Source organism: Brugia malayi (genome assembly GCF_000002995.4).
Source record: "Brugia malayi strain FR3 genome assembly, contig: Bm_v4_ChrX_scaffold_001, whole genome shotgun sequence".
Classification (NCBI taxonomy): Eukaryota; Metazoa; Nematoda; class Chromadorea; order Rhabditida; family Onchocercidae; genus Brugia; species Brugia malayi.
In genome coordinates, this window is record NW_025062479.1 from 5,656,142 (window position 1) to 5,678,610 (window position 22,469).

A 22,469-nucleotide genomic window follows, 5' to 3' on the forward strand; every position below is an offset into this window, starting at 1 on the left:
ACAGTAATCTTTATTGGAAGCGTAATTACCTAGAACTACACTAACTGATTGAGTGACGAACGTTACAAAACTACATAAATAGAAATACCGTTTAAAATGATTTCAAATTACTAGAAAAAAAGAAAAAAGAACGAATCATGCAAAGTTCATCCGGAAGCAACAATAATTAAAGGAAGCAATCAAAGGGTCTTAACAGCTGATCGAAAATAAGTGAATGCAGAGTCTTCAGCTTACATCCGAGCAGTCCTGTAATTCACTCTTCCGCACGCATTCCTCCTCCACCATATTTGACAACACCAACTGGGTGCATACCATATCAACTTGCTTCCAAACTTGGATTATTTAGAAACTTGTTGTCGCACGCACGGCTCTTGCCGTAAATAGACCGTTATGAACTGTGTAATCCCGTTACAGGAAGTCTTCCACGTTACCATCCATCCCGTAGTCTCACCGTTATTGATTAATGCTTCCCGTTGCTCAGAAGTAGTGGTTATTTTCTTTTATGATATCTCATATATTTCAATGCCTTATTTGCTTATCGAGATCTTCAGGCTCTCGCTGCTGTTCGAAATTAAATGGAAATTTACGTATGTCTAAGGGATATCTGATAGAGATGTAAGCACACAGTACATTTCTTATGGAAGATGTTCGTGTCGCTATAGGTGAAGTTTGTTGCACTCTCATCGATATCAAACGCTCTCCTTCATCTGTCATTCGTTGCATCCATGGCAACAGTTATTTTGTCGGTATTTACGTATTTTACTCTGAAAGTAATATCCGTTAAATCCATCAGTAGGAGTCTAGTGTATGAACATGAAAATTTTTTTTGTGATGATAATGTCCACTGCAGTAACGATGGTGGTTTTTTGGTTTTCATTCTAACCTGATCATTTTTTCAGGACAGCTATGCATATATTTGAAGATTATGATGACAGTAATCCAGACACTGTTTTACACTCATTACCACCATACAGCTATGCAAGTTTCTTTCAAGAATATCCCAAAATGTGTATTGTCATAACAGCGTTTTGTGCTTTTGTAGTTCCGATGTATTTCTGGGGATTGTTTCGAGTACGACGGGAAGGTATGCTATTCTTGTCAGTTTTGTTCCGCTGTTTTCCAAAATTTTGCTTATGTATTTTATATTCATTGTAGAACATTTCCGCCTACTTTTCTGAATTCTGAAACATAATAGTGAATGGTAAGATACATAAGCCAAATGCGACCTCTAAAGCTCTTGTAAGCTAGAAGCATGTTTTGAATGAGGAAGATTAAAATCTATTCAGTTGAATTCATGCACTGTTTAACACGTGCGCAGAAAGCACGTTTATTCTCATTACACTACTTTATTTCAGAACTTAACATAGCACTTAACGGTCGGTTCAGCTCTGCGGTCCTGAGCAGGGTTCGGTGGAGATTTACGAACAAAAACACAGATGCAACGCTGGAAGTAGTCTTTTTATTATAATTTACCGTATTCTCTGTACTTATTGAGATTACTACAGAAAAATACTTATGTGATCTCATTTTCTGGAGTGATTTTACGTAGTTTTCGAAGGATTACAGACTGTTGGGAAATGGCGAAAAAACTGGTCAAGGGAAATGGCGAAAAAAAAAAAAAAAAAAACTGAAGTCCGAGTCAAACATTGTTTTTCTTTATAATAAATTTTCTATAAAATATTCTATAAATTTTTACGCATTGCAGCTTTTGTGTAAGGAAAAATCCTTCAAGTCTGAAACATGGAATAATTTCTGTAACAACGAACTGGGTGAAGTAATTAGCCCATTTAACGAATTGTATGGAAAGTTAGCAACAGCAAAGCTACGAGCCAAAATTAGAAAACTGGAGGAAACTATGACTGATGAAGAGCGAAGAGAGGTACCTTGGATTGATTTTTGCCAAGGCTTTCAGGATTTTCGGAAGTGAGCATAAAACAGACGTATTCTATACATATTCACTTACTAGCATTCAAAAATTTTATGGTTTTTTAGAGTCTGTTTTCAAATTTTCAGGAACAGTTAATACAGCAAAAGCAATTGGAATCAATATGTGAAATGATCATGCATGAACCAGAAAAGTTTGGATTACATGACAAATCAGAAATCACGGAGCAAATGGAATTATATTCAGTTTGAATTGTCTTCTGGTCTCATGTTACTTTTCTGTTCAGAATAATTTCTTTTTAAAGATATTTTTGGATGGTTAATGCTTTAGGATGAGCTGTAATGTAATCACAGACTATATCTGATTGTATTATTCCGAGCATACGGATCGTCGAAGTGGTGATTATACCTTTGTGTGGTAGCCAATAAACAGTAAATGCATTCTTCACTTCTGTTTAATCCTAATACATTGTTCTGATAGTAATAGTTGTATTATTTTTGATTTCGCATTTTTGAAAAATAACTACCCATATGGGTAGGAAATCGTATGAAAAATATAAAGATCATAATTTCTTGACTATTTCGGTAATTGAATGTTACTTTTAGTTATTATGGTTACATAACTCCAGTTGTGTTAATTATGGACTACAATCGTCGGATTTATGCAATTAGTGATTCTTGTGTATACTTTGATAGAAATCTCTTACTTTTAAAGGAATTCACGCTTTCTACATTATCGATTTTGCCTGTTATTTGCTGCAAACATATGACAACTTTCCTGTCTTTTAAATTTCGGACAGTAAACAAGATTTTGAAAGATAGAATAACTAGAAGGAATTTGACAGGTTTCGAAAATAACTTTGTGTATAAAATTATTAGTTTCCTTTTCTATTATTTTTTTTAACTATGAATCACATTTTCTGTTCAATAGCAATTGTTATAACTGTTCCACATGGAAGTTTCCTTCAGTGCTCCGGCTGATAGAAATGTGGTCGTTGTTTTACAAATTTCTGGACTTTTGCACGCATTGTTGATCTACTTCGGAAAAAGGGATTTTGTGTATCTTTAGACAGAAGAAAAAAACAATTGGTGCATCAGAAAATGGAGTATTAATTTTCAAATGTGTACAAAAAAAGAGATGAATAAACTGGTAGCGACATATATTATTATTGGTTTTGTTCGTTTTTGTAATTGGGATATTTGGATAATTATCTCGTTTTTACTTTTTTTTCCAAGAAGAACTAGCTACCAAGAGGTAGAGGGAAGAAGGCCAACAAAGTACAGCAATTTTTTATTGTATGATGGGAATAAAAATCCATCTTTAGTCGTATTTTAATGCAATTTGGTTTTCCCACATCTGGTTTATTTTCCTGGGAATGTCCTCATCTAGCCACATCTATTCTGGCATAATTCTCTTGACTTTAATTCTCAATGTTTTTGAATAACTTCAGCTAATTATGTTATCCGGTCGTAGTTCAGTGAGCGAGTTAAGTAACAGTTTGGAGCAATTTTATAAATTTCATGGTGTAATGAAAAACAGTATCATTCGAATTATCAAATAGATGATGTGGTTATTCTGAGTTTACACGACAGTACTTTTAATGAAATGAAAATCTGTTTATTGTATACCCTGTTTAAATATAGTTACGTTTTTCGGAATTTGTTTTCCCTAAATCCGTTCGTTCTGATGTTGCTCCCAACACCTTAACCTTCTCTCTTCAATGAAAATAGTTACACATTGATTAAAGCACTGGCGTGGGCGTAGATTAATACGAATTTTGTTAATATTTAATACACTTCCGGTTCGATCTTATCATGAAAATATTTCTTCACGTCCTTTTTGGAAACACTGGAACAGCTAGTCTGCTAGGTTAAAAATCTAGTGGTCTGAAAATATTCTTACACCGATTCGATTGTTATATGTAAATTTGGTTGATTTGACAAAAATTTGATTTAATTGTTGTATGTAAACGTAACATGCTGCCACAGATCAGTGAATTGAATCGAGAGAGAAAACAAGATTTTTAAAGAAGTTTTAGAAGTTACCTGAAAGAAATGTAGACGGTACTTGTGATGACGGATTACTGCTAAGGAAGTAATAAATTTTATGTACCACGATGTGATAATGCTGGTTTCGTTCCTTGTACTTATGTGGGTTTTCATTTAAGTGGAATTCATATTAGTTACTAAAATCCTTATCTGTGTAATCAGCAGCGACTTCTGAATAGTATGAGCCATATCTTTTTGAGTTTTTTGAAAATCTCAAAATCGTTCCAATTTCTATATTATCTTCCCTTCAACTAATTAATTACCTACCCTTTCTGGTATAAATGGTATTATAGGTCTAAATAAGGAATAAATGATGAGAAAATGAATGAACTTATTTACATATGTGTTTTGTAAATGAAATAATGATGGAAATAACAATTATAGATGATTATGATGATAACAGCGATACGGAAAGGTTTGTGACAGCACTTCATCATCTCCAAGTCCTACTATAAAATTCCATTAATGAACCCACTAAAATCCCATTGCGGGATCTCTGATTGCTCTTGGAAGTAATAGGACAAGAGGCAGTTATCAAATCTATACAAGTATCGGGCCATGCAAGAAACATTTTTTCGCGACGATTATGGCTTAATATAAATGAAATTACAACAAATACTGATAATACCAGTAAAAAGAATAATTTATCAAAGTTCAGTGAAATAAAAGTCGTAAATTAATCATAAATGTGTACACGAAGGTGTTTCGTTTTCTCAAAAACCATTTTGTGACTAGTAGCTTTCGAATATTTCTTGTTTTTTATGACGCGACATGTTCTGTTGCGCAACTGTCTTCCATCTTCTCCTGCGTCCTCCCCGTGTGCTCGTCAACTGCTGTTGATCATCTGATTTTTTTTTTTTAAAGTTTTAATCTCATTTATTAAGCACCCTGCTTTAGTCTTCCAGGCACATCGTCTTGCTTCATTTTTCTTTCGTTTGTCTGTTTCCCATTTATTCAACTACTCATACATCCTAATATGAATGAGATTGAAATGAGATAAATAATATATCTTTCTTCGTCTCTTTGGTTTCGAACATAATGAACTTTTCACTTTAATAAAATATAATGCTATGGAATGTTTCAGAATCAGAGTGTGTTAATCGATGTTAAAAGTGACTGCTGGTGTCTCAACGACTTTTCATTGAATTCCATAAATATCTACAATAGTTTTACTTTCAACGTTGTCTTGGTACTTAAAGAAGCTACCAAGATGTAGTTATTTTAATCTTTATTTAAGTAAAGCACTAAATGAAATTAAGCGAAATTAGTACTTGAAACACATAATAAAATAGCTAAAATACAGCAATATACAGTAGTCGGACACCATAGCTATTATACTTGTGACAGATCATAGGTATACTTGTGACAGATCATAGGTTAAAATTAGGATTTAGAGAACATCAATTTGTGAGATCAGAAAGTTTGAGCACAATCAAACCGATAGCAATTCTGTATAGCACATCATTTTAACTGCACGATGTTTTCAAAGCAGTTTTGATAAACCAAGCTTTTTTTTCTTGCATGAGCTTGTGAAATGCAAGCTAGTAACAGCCTAGATGCTGGGTGGGGGAAGTTTGATGTGAGTCTAATCCGAAACGCTTTCGAATGCTTTCTAAGTGACATAGCTTAACGCTTAACAGGTAGCTGCACTAAGCACAGTGAATTCTAATGATATTTGATAGATGTTTAGCAAATTGATCTAAATTATGTATTTCTAGTAGAAGTAAGATAGCGACTATATTTCAGCTGGTAATAATATCCATATTTCGATATATTCTATTAATTTTTTCTTCATTTTTTTTTTTTTTTTTCTTTACTCTTCTGCACCGTTATTTCGACAAATCAGAAAGTAAATCAGCTATGAAATTTCCGACAAACCAGATAAGAAATTTTAGATTAAAATGTCAGTTCAAAATTGTATCTTTATCAAGTAAAGTAAAATAATTCATTTATTCACATATTTTTTTTTATCGTCGTTTAGGTAAACGAGAAACGTGCAATAATGAGCATATAAATTTTAGCAGCAGGAATGTGTTTCCGATATTTGTATTTTCTCAGCATATGTGTTGTTTTGCTTATGAAAGCAGAGGAAAAATCCGAGTTGAAGAAAATCTTCAAATATATATTCACGCACCCCAAAGAATGTAAGTATCCAATAATTTTTCCATTTATGAAGCGTAAGATACTAAACTTGGGACAATATTAGAAAACCGCCGTTGTTTCCAACAAGTCGAGAATAAGTAAGAGTTTGTAGAAAATCTCAAATTTTGGAGGGAAAAGAATTGGGAAAAGAAGGATTTAAAATACAAAGCTTAGATAAGCAAGACAAAATGACTGACGATACCTTAGTGAAGTAAGACATGAGCAATACAAAAGCAGTTGGTGAGTGAAAGTTTGTGTTGCGTCATATTTTTTTTTTCTGTTACTTATTTTCCATAACACAAATCATTTAAGTCTTGCGCGTCTTATTACAAATTCACATATTCTTGTCTTATCGTATTCCACATTTCACATAGAGCGATGGATCGCACTGCATTTCCCACCTTATAAAAATATTCTTGCCCTTGTCATTTACTCGTTTATTAAAATCTGTTCTTTTTTGAGAGAAGATAGTAATGTCATTTTTATGGTCGGTCCTTACTAATTACTTCGACAAAACTCATCCATAACTCTTTATTGAGGATGATAAGGCTTGTCATTTTTCAAAGCTGTTTGTTTACTAAGAGCCTACTGTAAAGCTGTCATTCTGTTCTACAAGTCTAATATTTGGTTCAAATTTAATAGGAAGTTCTGCTTGAAAATTCCAACTAGAAGTCGCTAAATAACAGGTTGGCAGTTATTTTTAAATATGTTCTCCTTCCATTCTACACAGCAGTAATAAATACTGCTACATACGATTCGTTGATGACCACTGCATTGATGCAATTTATTTTCCAACACCGGTAAAGGCATAAATCTAAAAAAGAAAACATGCTCAATAAATCGATGGGATGCATTGAAAACTTCATTATCTTTAGATGGCAGAGGTCATCAAAAAATAACCAGTTGTTTAGAACAGCGCACAATTACATATCAAGCAACCGATGTGTTTTTTTTTTTTCTTTGTGGAATATGCCTTCTACTTAATCGTTTCTGGCAATCGGTTGTCATTTTGGCCACTTTTCCACAGTGATAATGTTTTCCAATGATCGAGTTCTGAATACAAGTTTCTATACTGCAAGAGTAAACACATTTTCCTCCGTGGTTTTTATTTTGATCAACAAAAATGTATTTGGATTATAATTGTTTGAAAGTTACAAAATTCAAAATCGTCACTTTATTATCAATCTATTGTTACAACTTTATTCAGTTCTATTTTGATCCTATGAAAGATTTATAAATATTTTGGTATGCCAAAAGATAAGCTGTGCAAAACTTATTGAAAATGGGAATTTTTTTGTTCTTTTGCTTCTTGAGCAATTGATAAGAATATGAAGCTAAATTTCTGATAATTATAGTTTCCACGCTGTAGGTATAAAAGTTAAAAAACTCAATCTTCATTGCTATTTTGCGGTTTTGTTACGCTGCAGCAGTGTGACCCAAAAGATGTTTTCTTTAAAATGCGCAAATCGCAGCGCAATATCAAACCGTAAATAGTTGAAACAATTGCCGTAGTTTCTTTCACATAGACACACAAACAAGAAAAATATAATTAATTATAAAAGAAAATTGTTGGAATAAATTGCAAATCAATGTGACATCTGCAAAGAGAATGGTGTAATTTTAAACACGGATAGTATGTTTGGAGAACATGAAAAGTTACAGCTTTAATAATAAAATTCAAATTTTAGGTGGTGATCCTTTTGAAAATGACAAAGAATGGATACCGGCACATCGACTATGTACAACCAAATGCGATATACATGTTGACATCTGTATGAAAAACGTGAAAAGCGACAAACAAAGATGCCAGAAATGTTTGCACTTTTTCTTTAAATTAAAGTTAAACGAAATCTTAAGGATGGGTCGCAAGAATGCAGTAATTATTTAATACTTGATTTTAAAAATCCAATATTCCTTTTAACTTCTCTGAGTTTACTGATCTCAACTATGTTAAACAGGTTAGTGGGAAGAGCACAGATGATGATGTGATAGGAAAAGAGGAAGGAGTTATCTTCTTATAATACACTATTTTCTTAATAAAACAAAATCTTATTTTCCTTAGTTAACATAATGAATTAAACAAATAGATTATAAAGTAGGTCACTGTATTACTTCCAGATTTTTTGTCATAGATTTAACTTTGGAAACTAAATCCAGATCGTAATTCAAATTGCAGCGCTATTCAAACACGAATTTTATTTATTTGGTTCATTTATGTATGCGTGTGCAGGAAGAATAAACATGAAAAGGGGAAATAACAAACGAAGGCTTCTTAGGATTTTTAAGGCCCTTAACACAATACTTTCCCTTAATACTATCGAGAAATACTTAGATCCGACTCCAAATGGGGTATAAGTCGAACTGAGTTCAAAATTGGTCATTTCAGTGCCTGCAGATTGCATAAAAGGACTGAAGAACCTGTGATAATCATTCTGCTTCCGCCATCTTTTCCTTCGGTCGTCGAAATAATTTTTGTCCTCACTCGTGCCATCAGATAAATGCATTCGTTAATTCCTATCAAATATGAATCTATTGAATTGTGAAGTGAAGCAACATGACAGCAACTAGAATCCACTGAATTATCGATTTATGGACACTATTCCCCCCTGAAATCATAATCCTCCTCCTATTGGAATTTAATCTATCCGCAGGCTTTGAACCACAAACCTGTCGAGAAACCAGAATTGATGGATTCTTAACCGCTTTTATTTACCATACAGATTCAAAATCTTTGGATATTGTTAAAAATCAATTGAAACATAGAATTTATCCAATCAGTTGCAAGTACTAAATAAAACTTGCGCCAAAATAGTAAGTATAAATCATGATAGTGTGTAAAATAAAAAATGCAGTAAACTGTATTTAAATTAAAGAATAAGGGGATAACAATCACAGAAAAGAGAACGATAAAACTGCAAGAAATCTAAAGATATCGAATGAGAATACATTTGTAGTTCATTATATTCCATCAGGAGATTAACTTTAAGGAGAAAATCAATAGCACAGTACACTCAAAGAAAGCTTGGAAGTCCGAAAACCCCCATAATTAGCAAGAAACTTTTGTTTTCTAGTTAACGCGATATTAACACAATTTAGCAAACAATTTTAAAGCACATTTTAAGGTTCCGATAAGTAACTGCCGAATTTCTAGAAAAATTGTCGCTTCTAAGGCCTAATGAAATATTCAACGTCCTTTACACTTCGCTAAACATTTACGAAAAGATAAAAAAAAAAGAAAGATTTGCAAGTACTAAAACCTGAGAAGCGATTAATGTGCCATGCTGACAATCAAGATGATAAAAAACAGCTTGTCACAAATTGCCATAACAATTAATGATAAAGTAACATATATAAATGTTAAAATGTTTCGAAGGATGCAGCCCTACAAGCGCCTCATCTTTGAAAATATTCTATGAAGCAGCCACTGAACATTAATTGGGATAGCAGCGAAAGAACTGCAGAGCGAACATCAGTGCAAAACACCATTATCTGCAGCTGTAGATGGCACATAATACATTTCCATTTTCCCGATGAAAACTTATGCTGAAAATTTATCAACTATTTCACCGAGTTCCACTGAACGAAAATCATTACAGATGTTGCAGAAATTCAAGAAAACTGCAGAGATGCAACAATAAAGTACAGAAGCATTGGATGCAACTTAATGTCAAAAGCACAAAAATACACTTTGACAAGCAAAGAAATATATAATGATTATATTAAGATTGACATAAATGAACCAATAATTTGAAAACAAAAATAATCTGTCTCCCATCAACAATCCTACTTCGTCACTGTGTAGGAATCTTATAAAAGTGATTCAGCAAGCATCTTTGCATTGAGCTTGAAATTAAACCGAGAAATTTAGGCTTTGTTATCAAAAAATGAATACGTAGGATTTTCATAGCCATTCACTTGCATTCCATTAACATGTCGCTCTCCTGGAGTGCAAACATCAACCTGAAATTTGGGCGATTTTTTGGATAAGTCTACGACGATGGCACATTTTTCCATTAAACTCTGAAATTTCAAACTCATATGAAGCATAAAACTTAGCTGTAATTTATACCATACTGTATGAAAGTCTAAAAATGCACGAAAAAAAAGAACCTCTATGAAGCCACGATGCCGCGGTCGTTGACGGACTAAAACGGTTGCAAACACGATGAAAATAACAGTAGCAGCAGATACGAAAATTAATAGTAAATTTGTTGAAGTTTTGAGCATACTTGCCGAGGCATCTTCCGCACTCATCTGTAGGAACGCTAATTTAAGGCAAAGTAAAGTTCTAGAAAATGAATAACAGCCACTGAAATACACAAGAATCTGCATAGAAGTGTTATAAAAGTAGTCAGGAAAAAAAAAAGCTGAACCTTGAAATGCTGTAGTGGCTCATGTCTAGCATAAGATGGTTTCGGCGGCAAATCGTGCACTCTGACTGGCTCACTCACAATTGGTTCAATTTCAACGTGAAGTTCTCGTTCAACTGATTTGCTACTCGATAAAGGCTCCTCATCAGTATCTTCGATGTCGTCCTAAAATTGATTTTAAAACTTAAAAATTTCTTTCCAGGATAAAAAAAAAAACCTCAACAACTTTAATCCTAGTTTTTTATCACAACACAGTTACAGTGAATTTGCTACAAATATATGAAAACATATCATATGAGTCTTTTAAATTTTTGAAATAGTCCGAGATTTGAAACTGACCTCATCATCCTCATCAATATCATCAGTTTCATAGGCGGTGGGCCTGTTTTTGTCGAACTTGTTGCCAGTTCGCCTCTGTACAATTTTCTCTATTACAATCTTTTTGGTATTATGATATGATTGTTTTTTTGCTTCAACGCTTGCGCCATTGTTTTCCTCCTCATCATAACTGTTACCTCCCTTATCCAAATCATGCAGCACTTTTTCTGGCTGCAAAGTTCGACTCCTATATATACTCTTACTACTGTAATCAACATATTTTCACGAAAGTCACATATCTAAGTTTTTTAGATATGTTTTTTTTAGATACATTATTTTAGTAAGATACAAAGAAAAAGCATCTCTTTTAAGATAACTGAATAAAATGAAATACTGGACATCAAAGCATTTCAAAACAGGAAAAACTAAGGACATTAATGAAAGGAACAAAATATTAGTTTTTCTAAAAATATTTCCTCGAAAACAATTTTGAGCAGAGCAAAATTAGATTAAATGTTACCTACAAAATCACACATAAAGCATCAGAATTCACCTCAGAAACAGTGATCATTGATAGTGTCGTATCACGTGAACCTGAAGGATTGTGTAAACGATCGTATGAATCCTGAAAAAAAAAAAGAAAAAAAAATTCTACTTCTTGTTTCGTTCTAGAGATTAACAATAATTTCTATCCAAAACTACCTTTTCCTATAAAATGAATAGCTCCTCTTTCATTTTATTTCATTCAAAAATTAGAAATTACTGTAAAAGTCATATATAAACAAGAAGTAGAAAATACATAATAACAATAATTCAAGAAATGGTAACTGACTAAACTACAAGCAAACACACATAAATTATCAAAACTCATTATAGCGGTAACATCCATTGATATAAGTACACACCTTATAATAGTGCACAAGTTTGATATTCTGTTCATCCCCACCAATTACTGTATACTCATCTCCTGCAACCTCTGGTGTGTTCTCTCTACGATAATCCGTCCAAAATTCAACTGCAAATGCATTAATCAGTTTTTTCGAGATATCTATGCACAATCCAATTCACTATATAGAAAAGTTGGCTACTAAATACATAGATAACCCTAATAAGTGACCAACATATCAAATGGGATAAAACTGCATCTAGAATGAAAAGAAAAACAGTTTTTTTGAACATATACCGCAATTTTTTGATGATCAAAGTATTGAATATTTACCAGCAATCGGTCGAACTTGTCGCTCAAGTCCGGGAAAGTCTCGAAGCATTGCAAGCGTACCATTTATTCGAAGATCAATATAACGTAATTGATGAATTAGGATTGGCTCGTATGTTTCTGCTTCGTCCTGGAGAGTTGTATATTTGCTTACAATGCCTTTTTATGAGCAAATGAACGATTCCGTCAGTAAACAAGAAAAAAAAAGGTTACAAGTAATAATTACTCGATCCGTACGAAGCAAATGTCGGAATCGATTAATCATATGTGTTCGATCTTTTTCTTCAGCGCGAATATACGTCTACAATATGAAATTTAAGACTAATGGAAAAATATAAAATTTCAACTTAACGAATTAAACTAGTGCTGTTACAAAACTAAAACCGTGCGTTGTTCACCTATTAATCATGAATATTCAAAAACAAAACAGATAAGAATAAACCTTAAGTGTTTTGAGTACATTATGTTTGTTCGGTGCACCCACTTGCATGGCCAAAGAGGCACGATAATCATGAGTTGCCTGAAAATTGACAGAATTTTCTGTATTATTTTCACTATTGTTAGTCAGTAACAAAAACAAATCCTTATTTGCACTACCCATTATAAATTATAAAAATTAAAAGAATCAAATGCTCCTCGCCATTCTAATTTAGGTTGCTAACTCCTCCGAAAAAGAAATGAAAATGCACCCTTATTCTGGAAACAATCAGTAGATGGGAGAAGTGAAATTATCTCTTGCTTGTAGGCTTTTGCAGAAAAACTACTTTTTTGTAAGAGTGCCAGGAGCACAACTGTGAAAAGCAATACTATTTCCTATAATGGAAATTATTGATTCTGTCGCTATAATTTGCTAGTGTCTTTCACCTAGACTGCTAAACAGAAAATGAAAGTGAAAATTCACACCTGTCTTTTCTTCTCATTAAGATGTGCTTGTACGCGTTCTTCATGAACATCTTCAAGTTGCTTTTTTTGTTCCTTATTCTCTTCTTCCAATGAAGCAACCTGAAATCGAAAACAGGTCACATAAAAATTTCCTTCTTAACTAAAGCTTCTTTCCATTAGCAATAGCTTGAAGTGAATGAACCGTCTTTTGGAATCGCGATGTCATTTCCTTTTTAAATGCTTCAGCACCCTTTTCATCCGTCTTCTTCATTTTCTTGTAACGTGCTTCAAGATCTGACCATTCTCGCATAACCTAAATAGTTTGAATTGTCAAATATCAAAGAAAGTAATTTAAATTACAGATTGTGGGCAGGTACTACCAATCACTACTTAGTGTTTACAATTCTTTTTTTGTCATTCTTTTTTTTTTGACATACATAAGTTTACAATTCTTTTTTTTTTTGTCATGGAACTCACAGAAATACCTTATACCTTATTAATTCTAGCACGATGTCGTTTTTCCATGCGTTGCTGAGCTTCCTTGAAACGTTCATGCTCGTTGACAGGATCAGACATCTTAAAATACGGGTCTTGCAAAACGCTGTTGGCCGAAAGACCCTTCGCGCCAGCTAAATAAAATAAAGTTCAAACAAGAGCCAGGGATTGGCAGACGATTTATTCATAAATTGAAGAGGGAAAAAACTAGGATTCTTACATACCATCATCCGAATCTTCGGCATATTCATCATCATGATCATCGTCCTCATCATCATTACCATCATCGCCATCGTCATCATCATTATCATCATCATCATCATCATCATCATCATCGTCATCATCATCATAGTCATCATCATCGTCTTCAGTTTCCTTCCCTTCCACTTTCTTTTTCTCTAATTCTAAACCTAATCTCATTAAAAAAAGTCTGTTGTATCACTGCTGACCAATAGAAAGAAGCTGAATTTACTGTTACACGTTTTGAAGAATTCTTAAAAGTAGATGATACCTTCAGTTTTATCATCCCCTGGACAGCAAACAAATTCAACCCCAGTGAAAAGATCTAACCCACAAGGTTCAAGAACTGCAAATGAACGTACTGCCATCCGTTTATCATTGACAACCTAAAATTAAGAACCATTCGGCAAAAATTATTCCCATGAGACATTTAAAACAACACTAGAAACTTCTGAAGTTTCCCGGACACAAACCAACTGAACCTTTTGCAAAGGTGAATAATACGAGAAAAAAAAAAAACATAATAACACCAACTTTAGTAAATGGAAAAACTGACTTTGGTTTTACAGTGTTTGTAAGCAGCATCCTTCCAGTGCGCATAATCATTGCATGACTGACGATCATTAATATGGCCAAATCGGCAACCGTGTGGTACTTGAAGTGCTTCCGAGTGAAACTCTCCAACTAAATATAATTCAAAATTAGTTCCCTGACCAACAAGAGTATAATGTAAACGATCGGGTAATAATTTTTAGAGATAAAATCATTTTTTATATTATGCAAATCCTAAAAAAAATGAATTAAATCCGATGTCAAATACAGAAATACGGTGTCAAGTACAGAAGTAAACTTACCAATGCACTGGTAAGGTCTCACAGTATGTGTCCATCTACATGATGAACCTTGTTCACGACACCATCCAGGAATTTCTACTTCATGTGAATATTCTACTATGTTTGTGACGTCCAGTTTTGGATATGACTAAAAAAGACATCAAATATTCTTATTATTGCAACAGCGCAAAATCACCCGAGACTTAGGAGCTTTTCTTAGTGTTTCTCTTTCATTTACTGGATATCGAACTGCAGCAACTAGTTATGGCTATATTTCCATGCATCTATAACTTAGACTGGTCTTGAAGTCTTTAAAATTAAAATTCCAATATAAGTTACTAAATTTCATGGACTTCATCACTAAGATGTAAATAAAAATGCCTTACTTCCAATAATTATAAGAAACAAATCTACATTAAAACTATATGCAATTGCCACGCACACTCAGCAAATAAATTTAATTTTCTACCAATTGCACATAACACTATTTTACTGAGCGACGAATATGAAACTCGTAATGCATTATTCCTCACTTTGCCTTACTTTTTGTGAAGACTACTGAATATTTCAAAGAATCCAGCAAATGAATAAAGATTAAGGTCAGTTTTCCATAAAAAATGTTGAGAACAAATAAATGGAGTAATATAAAAAATTGAAGTTTTTTTCCAGAGAATTGTTCACATTTACGACGAAATCAGCCGGTCGCAAACAGTATTATAACTGCTAAGAAAGTAAAAACCAATCACATTGTAAAAAGCAGCCGAGGAATGACTAAAGAAAATATTTTAACTGATCGTGATTTAGCTGCCAATGTAACAATTTATTTAATCTGTTGGGAAAACCAATAGGTAAATAGTGAATATACTTTGCAACTTGAATTATCTGTGCAATAAAAATTGATCAAAACCTCAAAATGAAAGAGATTTACACTGCGGAACATGTTCTAGTAAAAAGAAAAAAAAAAAAAACTATGAAGTAGTTTGGAGAGAAAATCTATTTTAGAGGAATGAGAGCACCTACTTTTCGGCAATATTTTAAGATATCGAGTTTTCCACTAAAGCATGTTGCAAGAGTACTTGGATCGCTCAACCATGCTCCATCTTCGCTCATGAATCTGTTTCGGAAACCACATTGAAACGCAACCAACGGAACAAACTTCTCGTGCTTCTTTCCTTTCCGTGAGTCCACATTAGCAGTAACACTCTAAACTATCATAAAACTTTGAAATTCCGACAAAACATTCTATTTAAAACTGAGTATTTCAAAAACAAACTTTTTAAATAACATTCTTACGATTCAATAAATTTGTAAAGTCAAACACCGGATTTTTTCGAACATTTACAATAATGTTAAAGATTACGGAAATTCTAATCAGTTGTGAGATTGTCAAAATTGTTATACTCGTTAAAATAAAGTTATTGGATACAAACTACAAGTTCCGTTACTTTTAGCTCACACTGAAAACTGGTAATTCATTCCCTTTCTTTTGGTAAGCAACAGAGGAAACAGTTTCCAGTTTAGAGTTAACACCATAACTTTTAATTGCCGTTCCAGCCGTATGAACCAAGCAAAGCTTCTGCATGAATTCCAAATGGCTATCAGAATACTGTTGCAGGAAACACTCACAATATAATTACAATAATACCTAATAAATCCACGGCAACTTTTTTTCTCGATGAAATTTTGAACCACAGAAAACATGCTTACAAATTTATGAGATTGCACAGGGTACTACTTATGTTTAATTAAGAAGCAACAATACTGTTTTTATATTATGTTTAATTAAACAGCAATAATACAATTTTCTAGGAAGTGTTGCAAGTATAAATACAAGATAATCTGAAATAGTATGAAAAAAAAAAAAAAAAGCAAGCGTTAATTACCAATCAGTCACTGTCACTATTCGATATTCATTTCTTTGGATTGTACATCTGTCATTAACAAAGTTAAATCAAAGTAACAGGATTTTTGCAACTCCCAAAACAGCAATTTCTAGACGCATTGGACAGATGTACCACATACTTTACAAGTTGCTTAATAAATATAGCCAAGTTTTCCTATCTCTAACAGTCTCAGTAAGTCTGCCTGTCTTAAACTCCACCGTTCTATCTATGCCGCCACAATCCCGACTGCGCACACTGCTCAACTCTAGAAATTGCAATGTTGAAAAATGCAAAGCAATCAAAGAATCAAAAATCAGTTCCTTACAAAGAAAACTTTTAACCACTTTTTCATACAGTAGGTAACCAAAAACAAAAAAATGCAAGTATTGTTCACGAAAACCGAGATTACTAAATATTTAATTCTTTTATCAACTTGTCCTTAGGCATAAACACCTACACGCCTAAACTAATTAAAAGCTGTATTTCTTGATCATAAAAAATTTTTCATACTTCAAAAAAGGATGAATCATAAGATGTCCTCCGATATGCCTTTCTTAGTAGTACATTTCAGTCATTTCATCATTTACAAATTAATTCCAATGTATAATAAATAAATAGAAAATAAAACATAACAATAAAAAAGTACAAATAAAAAATAAGAATAAATAAACAGACCTCGATGTTTGTAAAGAATGAGAATTGAACGACCAACATTAGAGAAATCATCAAACTACCATCAGCCATCTTTCTAAAAAAGAAAAATTGAAGAAGCCATAACCAAATAATTAAGTTCCAACGCAATAAACATCGCTATTAGATAACACAAATTAAAAAGGAAACTATTAAAATATTTTATCGCACTGGATAAAACACGAAACACTGTTTAAAGCAATGAAAACTAGTTGATAAAAAGTTAAGGATAACGATAGCTTTGACAAATGCATTTCAGCATCCAGAACTTCTAACAGCGATGCTTACACTCACATTACGCTCACACATTTTACATACATAATGTACGTACAATATGCACATGCACAAATATAATGCAAATAGTAAATGAGTTCCCAAACTTATTCAAAAATGAAATTAATGACATGGGAACACGTTAAACTCCTTCCAATCTATATTTCAAAATGAAGAATAGAGAAATTTCTTAAACTAATGCTCATTTAATGAAAACAACGAAACTGATCGTAGCTCACATTAAATCCTTCTGAGAGCATATTTATTATCCCTGCAACGTAAAAAGCCAATAGGCGGTAGCCTACATTTTAATGCATGAAAATCTCGCCAACGTAAGAATTAAAGCATTACCACCAACAAGCGATCAATTAATGTATCCTTAACCGTAAAAAAAAACCAATCAAGTCTAGGAATTTCTCGTCCACTTGCTAACGTCTGAATTATCTTCAAGGAGTCAGTGGCAATGATGCTGCTAGGCATTATAGTCTTAACCCAACTTCACAGGAATGATGGATAACTCTAAAGTGTACGCTAATTATTTATATACGTTAATGTTTGCTAGCATAAAACTTGATTGCCAGTTCTCCACAATGATCGAAGAAAAAAAAGAGAATGAGAAATGAGGAAGGACTACAAAGTCAACTTGCATAATATCTTCTCTGTTCCACTACTTTATCCTTAGTGCATTTACCCAATCATTCTATTTCGTTTTCCGTTTATGCAGGTACTGATTTCTCATCACAAAGGCGAAACCCTTTGTGATGATGAATCAGCCGATCTGTCTCTTTTTTTCCTTTGTCCTTTTTCTTTTACATTTTTCTGAAAGCCAACTAATTTTAAATAAAACTATATCCAACACAGTTGGTTCTATATTATGTTTAACACCCAGTTACCTCCCTTTCGTTATGCTTTGTAGGTTCCATCACCGATATTGCTGGTTTTACTGAAGTTCGGTCAGTGTGCCAATCCCATTTCACTAGGCAAATTAGACTATGTCCTCATTAAACAAACTAAACTAAGTCAATTCCAGGCTCTTGTTTATTTAGCGTGGCTTAATCAGCTGTCAAGATTATCCAATTCTTGACTTCAAACAGTACCTCACATACAAATAAGAGAAAAAAGGAACAAGAGAAACAAGAACAGGACAGATAACAAATATGTCGTCCGAAACGAAAGCAGAGATATACGAATCAACCGCTCAATCCTTTCTCTTTCCTTCTTGAAGGCATTGATGCACGCAGCGCGCGCTTCATGTTTGCATAGAGCACCTTCTCTCATAGTCTCACAGACTATCTTCTATTATACGTACGCTCTGTCTCAGATCTCTTCCTCGCGGGATTTGTTGTCACTTCCAAATATTATTCTTCTATCCTTTTTGTACGCAGTTTAGTCTCTCCGGATTGATTATGACGGGTCTTAACCTGGAATATACGTAGCGTACTTCAGATACATGCCTTCATTCTTCTTAAACGATTGTTTACAAACTGATTATTTAGGTTGGAATGCAACACTTTTCGATAGTTTACATCAGTATTTGTGAGTACCAAATTTACCTACTATACTGCATTGTCTTTCACACTAAACTATTGCAAAGTGTTGCATTCTCGAAACAAGCATTTGGGAAAATACTGGAAATAGTTAAAAGACTCTTTTCAAATTAAAAAATATCGCAGTATATTGATGATTCCTGTTATAACAAGACTTTCTTGATATGTCTATTTTTAACATATCAAAATGAATGTTGATTTTTTCTCCCGATTTTAACCATAACTGTAAATATCGAGCATGTGACGACGCAACATTTTTCTCAAAGTTGTTTTTATATGAACACTTCCATTTTCCGAAAAAAAAAAACTGCTACTTATGAATGTTAACTTTGAGACGCAGAACGATCTAAGGGAAGTTGAGGTGACGAGAGAACTTAGGTTTAATAGCTCGAGTTTGAGATCTAAGTCTTATATTCAGAAAGCATTTGATTTCTTACACTATTTTCTTCCTCTTTCTAGTTCAATTAACATTTACCATATATAAAGAGAACAGATGGTAGAGAGCGAAAAATATGTTAGCAAATACTCGAATATGATGCGGGAGAATTATGAAGAAGACAGAGGAAAGCAAAAAGTAGAATTACTAAGCACAGTAAAAGCCAAATATTTGCGAAAAAAGGGAGCGCAAGTGAGCACTTCTTCACTTGAATGCCTATTTTCATCTAATGAAAATTTATGAAACTACTAATTTTGATATTGAGAAAATTTATTAACTGATGAAAGCTTAACAGATGAGACACAAACCGAAAACGTCTCATGCAATGGGACAACGACATCCTGAATTCGAAAATGAATTGATTTTTGAAATTATCTATTTAAAAAAAGTAGAAAGAAATAGATTTCAATGGGATTTAATAATCCAGAAAGCTGTTTTTCCTTCCATCCTGTTTTCAGTTCTGCATCCAGCTACATTATTCTTTCGAAATAATTAAAGCTAATTCTTGAAATGCTTACATGCAACTTTCAAAACAAAACTATTGCAGCCCAAATGAAAATTTTCATATTAAGAAACAAATCGAAAAAAACTTAAATATCTGCATAAGAAAATGAGATGTTTTCTCCCAAAATTAAGTAGTGGTGATGCGCTCTACAACTAATTAAATATGTCTGAAATACCAACGAAATTAATCAACTTGTTAACGAATTATGAGTGAAAGGGAGCAATTGCTAATAAGGATGCACATCTTATTTCTTGTGTGCCAATTATATACGACGAACATCTGTTTCCAACTTACTTTTCCCTTCAGTTTACCATCATATTTTACTTTAATAAGTGCATGTACTGTTTATACCGGGAGCCTGAAATTCTCTCAGAACAGAATTTGAAGCGTTACAAAATTAATTTGAAGTGCTTTTAAAGGAGCATTGACATCTTGCTTCGAGGAAAAACTTTAAGTGTGGCTGGCGCCAGCGATAAGAAAGCAAAATGATTATCGTCACAATCATTATCATCCTGAACACCACAAAAATAAACGGAGAAAAATGATGAATAATTCAATGCGGTAGGTGTTATTTTCTGCATCATCATATGTAAAGTGCATCAATCACTTGAAAACTATATTGTACTATACAAAGTACATATCTGTCATATCTAGCAGCCAGTAAATCGACTGGAGTATCACGACGAAGAAAAGAACACCTTTTGATATGTACCTGCAATCACGAAACTTGATGGATAAACAAGCAGCGGAAATTTCACACCTGAATGGTAGAAAGTACATCAGAAAGTGGACATTAGCTAAAAAAATCCAATTCAACAATCACGGATGTGAGGATGAGGTGGGACTAACCTATATCGTGGGCATGAATATAAATGATTTCCGCTATTGAAAGCGGAATAACTACAGGGATGTATCCCAGAGAGCCAAGACTTCTAACATTATTAATGTCTCAGTAAAAAGCCTCTTTGATAGAACTAGGATATATAGAATATAAAAGAGAAGGGGTTTCACGAGTGTTGTCAACTGTACCACCTACAAAGTGACTGGAGAAAGTGGTGAAGGCAAATACTGAAGACTAGAAACGTCGTTCTATGGAATAAAGAAAACGATGTGCTGCTCCACCAACTTCCAATGTCATATTGGAAGAAAAAGTCATTTTTCCCTCTTCTCCTACATTAACCAACTCCCGAGAGAACGTGAACGAAATGGAAAATGGGAGACAGTTTTCATCTAGAAACTACTACTTGCACGAAAAGCTGGGTTATACAGAACACAAATGGAGTACATCTTCATATGTAAAAAGCATGAGACGCAGAAAGAAATACAGCTTATGGAGAAGAGGCAACTATATTAACTAAGGGTCAAATAGGTAGAGAGACAGGTAGGGAAAAACGATATAATAGAAGACAAAAACAACATGTAGACCGATACCTGTTTTTCAGCATTAAATACCAGTCAATACTTTGTCGACTCTCCCACTTCAGAAAGAATCTTTTTTGTAAAGTTGATATAACTACCTATTTGACACCATGAACTCCTTGTAATGCTGAAATATAAATAAGGCACCTTCACTCGCAAAATAAACCTGTCCATTGATCAGTGCGCTATTTCATTCTAAAAACATTAAGGTACGCATCTAAATAATGGTTGCGCACCTACACCTAAAAAATCTTCCGGCAGAAAGACGCCTGTTTTCGAAACCTTCTTAATACTATTTCAGCGTGAAATAAAATCTAATGCTGAAATGTTCCTCATACAACAAAATTTTCTATATAATAGTATTAAACAAAATAGAGCATATAATTCTCAACAAATGATATAATATATTCAAATCTATTCCATAAAGCGTTTCAACTTTTCCGTGTAATAAGCAACAAATTAAGAAATAAGCATGAAAGTTCTTATATAAAGTCGATTGCTTTCTCATTTTTGTTTTTATAATAGCAGAAATTATGTAAGGTCAATGAAATGTAGAATTGTAACATAAAAATGTGAGTGAGATAATTAAATGGAACTGTAATAGGTATGCAACACAGATTTTAATATATGCTCTTGAGGTATGAAATCGATCGGCATGAATGGTAAGAAGACAGTGAGGAGTGATAAAGATTGTGATATGGGGAAGTATGAAGTGAGAATTTCAAGTATAATAGCTAACAAAGTGGGGATGGTTAGATCAGAACAATGAACTTCCAATGCCCTCGTAAAATCCATACAGATTCATTTCTGAGATGCAAAGATGTCCTAGTCCTACCGAAAGATCCGATGAAACTTGAAGGCCTGAGGATTATCACGCATAACTGCTCAAGGACTTTTATAAGCAAAAAGATAAAAGTAAACATGTGAAACATATTTAATAAGCTTCAAAAAATAACCTGAAAGCATTCTTTTAAAATTTCGATAGTAGAGAAAGAATGAAACTGAAAAAGAATCAAAGCCAAAATATAAACATAAAAAAACTGATTAAATTAAATATATTGTGACAAAATTAAAATTTGAAGTTCAAATGATTTGAAGAACAAATTAAAACTTCATCCAGAATTAACAAGGGATAGCAAGTAAAAAAACCAAATCATGTGAAACAGAATGTGGATGGCTGAAAGTCAGTTTGCTGAGATGATGAAAGTTAAATGAAGAAAGTTGAATATGGAATTACTATCTCTCTTCTTCTCTCTCTCTCACTTTCGTTCTTCAAAAACGAATGAA

General features: G+C 33.2%; 3 protein-coding genes across 3 annotated transcripts; 2 read left to right on the plus strand and 1 right to left on the minus strand.

Moving 5' to 3' along the window:
- Positions 1–214: 214 nt before the first annotated feature.
- On the plus strand, positions 215–2,136 carry Bm9609 (Uncharacterized protein; the record flags this gene model as incomplete). The annotated part of the gene is made up of 6 exons (XM_001899219.2): positions 215–248; positions 599–662; positions 900–1,084; positions 1,356–1,450; positions 1,706–1,879; positions 2,014–2,136. The coding sequence occupies 6 exons, from the start codon at positions 215–217 to the stop codon at positions 2,134–2,136; spliced, it is 675 nt and encodes a 224-aa protein (XP_001899254.2).
- A 3,826-nt stretch (positions 2,137–5,962) lies between these two features.
- Bm4797 (Uncharacterized protein) lies at positions 5,963–8,499 on the plus strand (the record flags this gene model as incomplete). The annotated part of the gene is made up of 3 exons (XM_001899218.2): positions 5,963–6,077; positions 7,764–7,889; positions 8,462–8,499. 3 exons carry the CDS (start codon positions 5,963–5,965, stop codon positions 8,497–8,499), a joined length of 279 nt encoding a protein of 92 aa, XP_001899253.1.
- Positions 8,500–9,939: 1,440 nt separating this feature from the next.
- Positions 9,940–17,056, minus strand: Bma-apl-1 (Uncharacterized protein; the record flags this gene model as incomplete). The annotated part of the gene is made up of 18 exons (XM_001899217.2): positions 9,940–10,035; positions 10,186–10,329; positions 10,449–10,610; positions 10,785–10,994; positions 11,317–11,388; positions 11,669–11,778; positions 11,983–12,109; positions 12,206–12,280; positions 12,422–12,499; positions 12,883–12,981; positions 13,064–13,174; positions 13,354–13,490; positions 13,581–13,760; positions 13,868–13,982; positions 14,153–14,280; positions 14,451–14,577; positions 15,450–15,632; positions 16,988–17,056. The coding sequence occupies 18 exons, from the start codon at positions 17,054–17,056 to the stop codon at positions 9,940–9,942; spliced, it is 2,223 nt and encodes a 740-aa protein (XP_001899252.1).
- Positions 17,057–22,469: the final 5,413 nt, after the last annotated feature.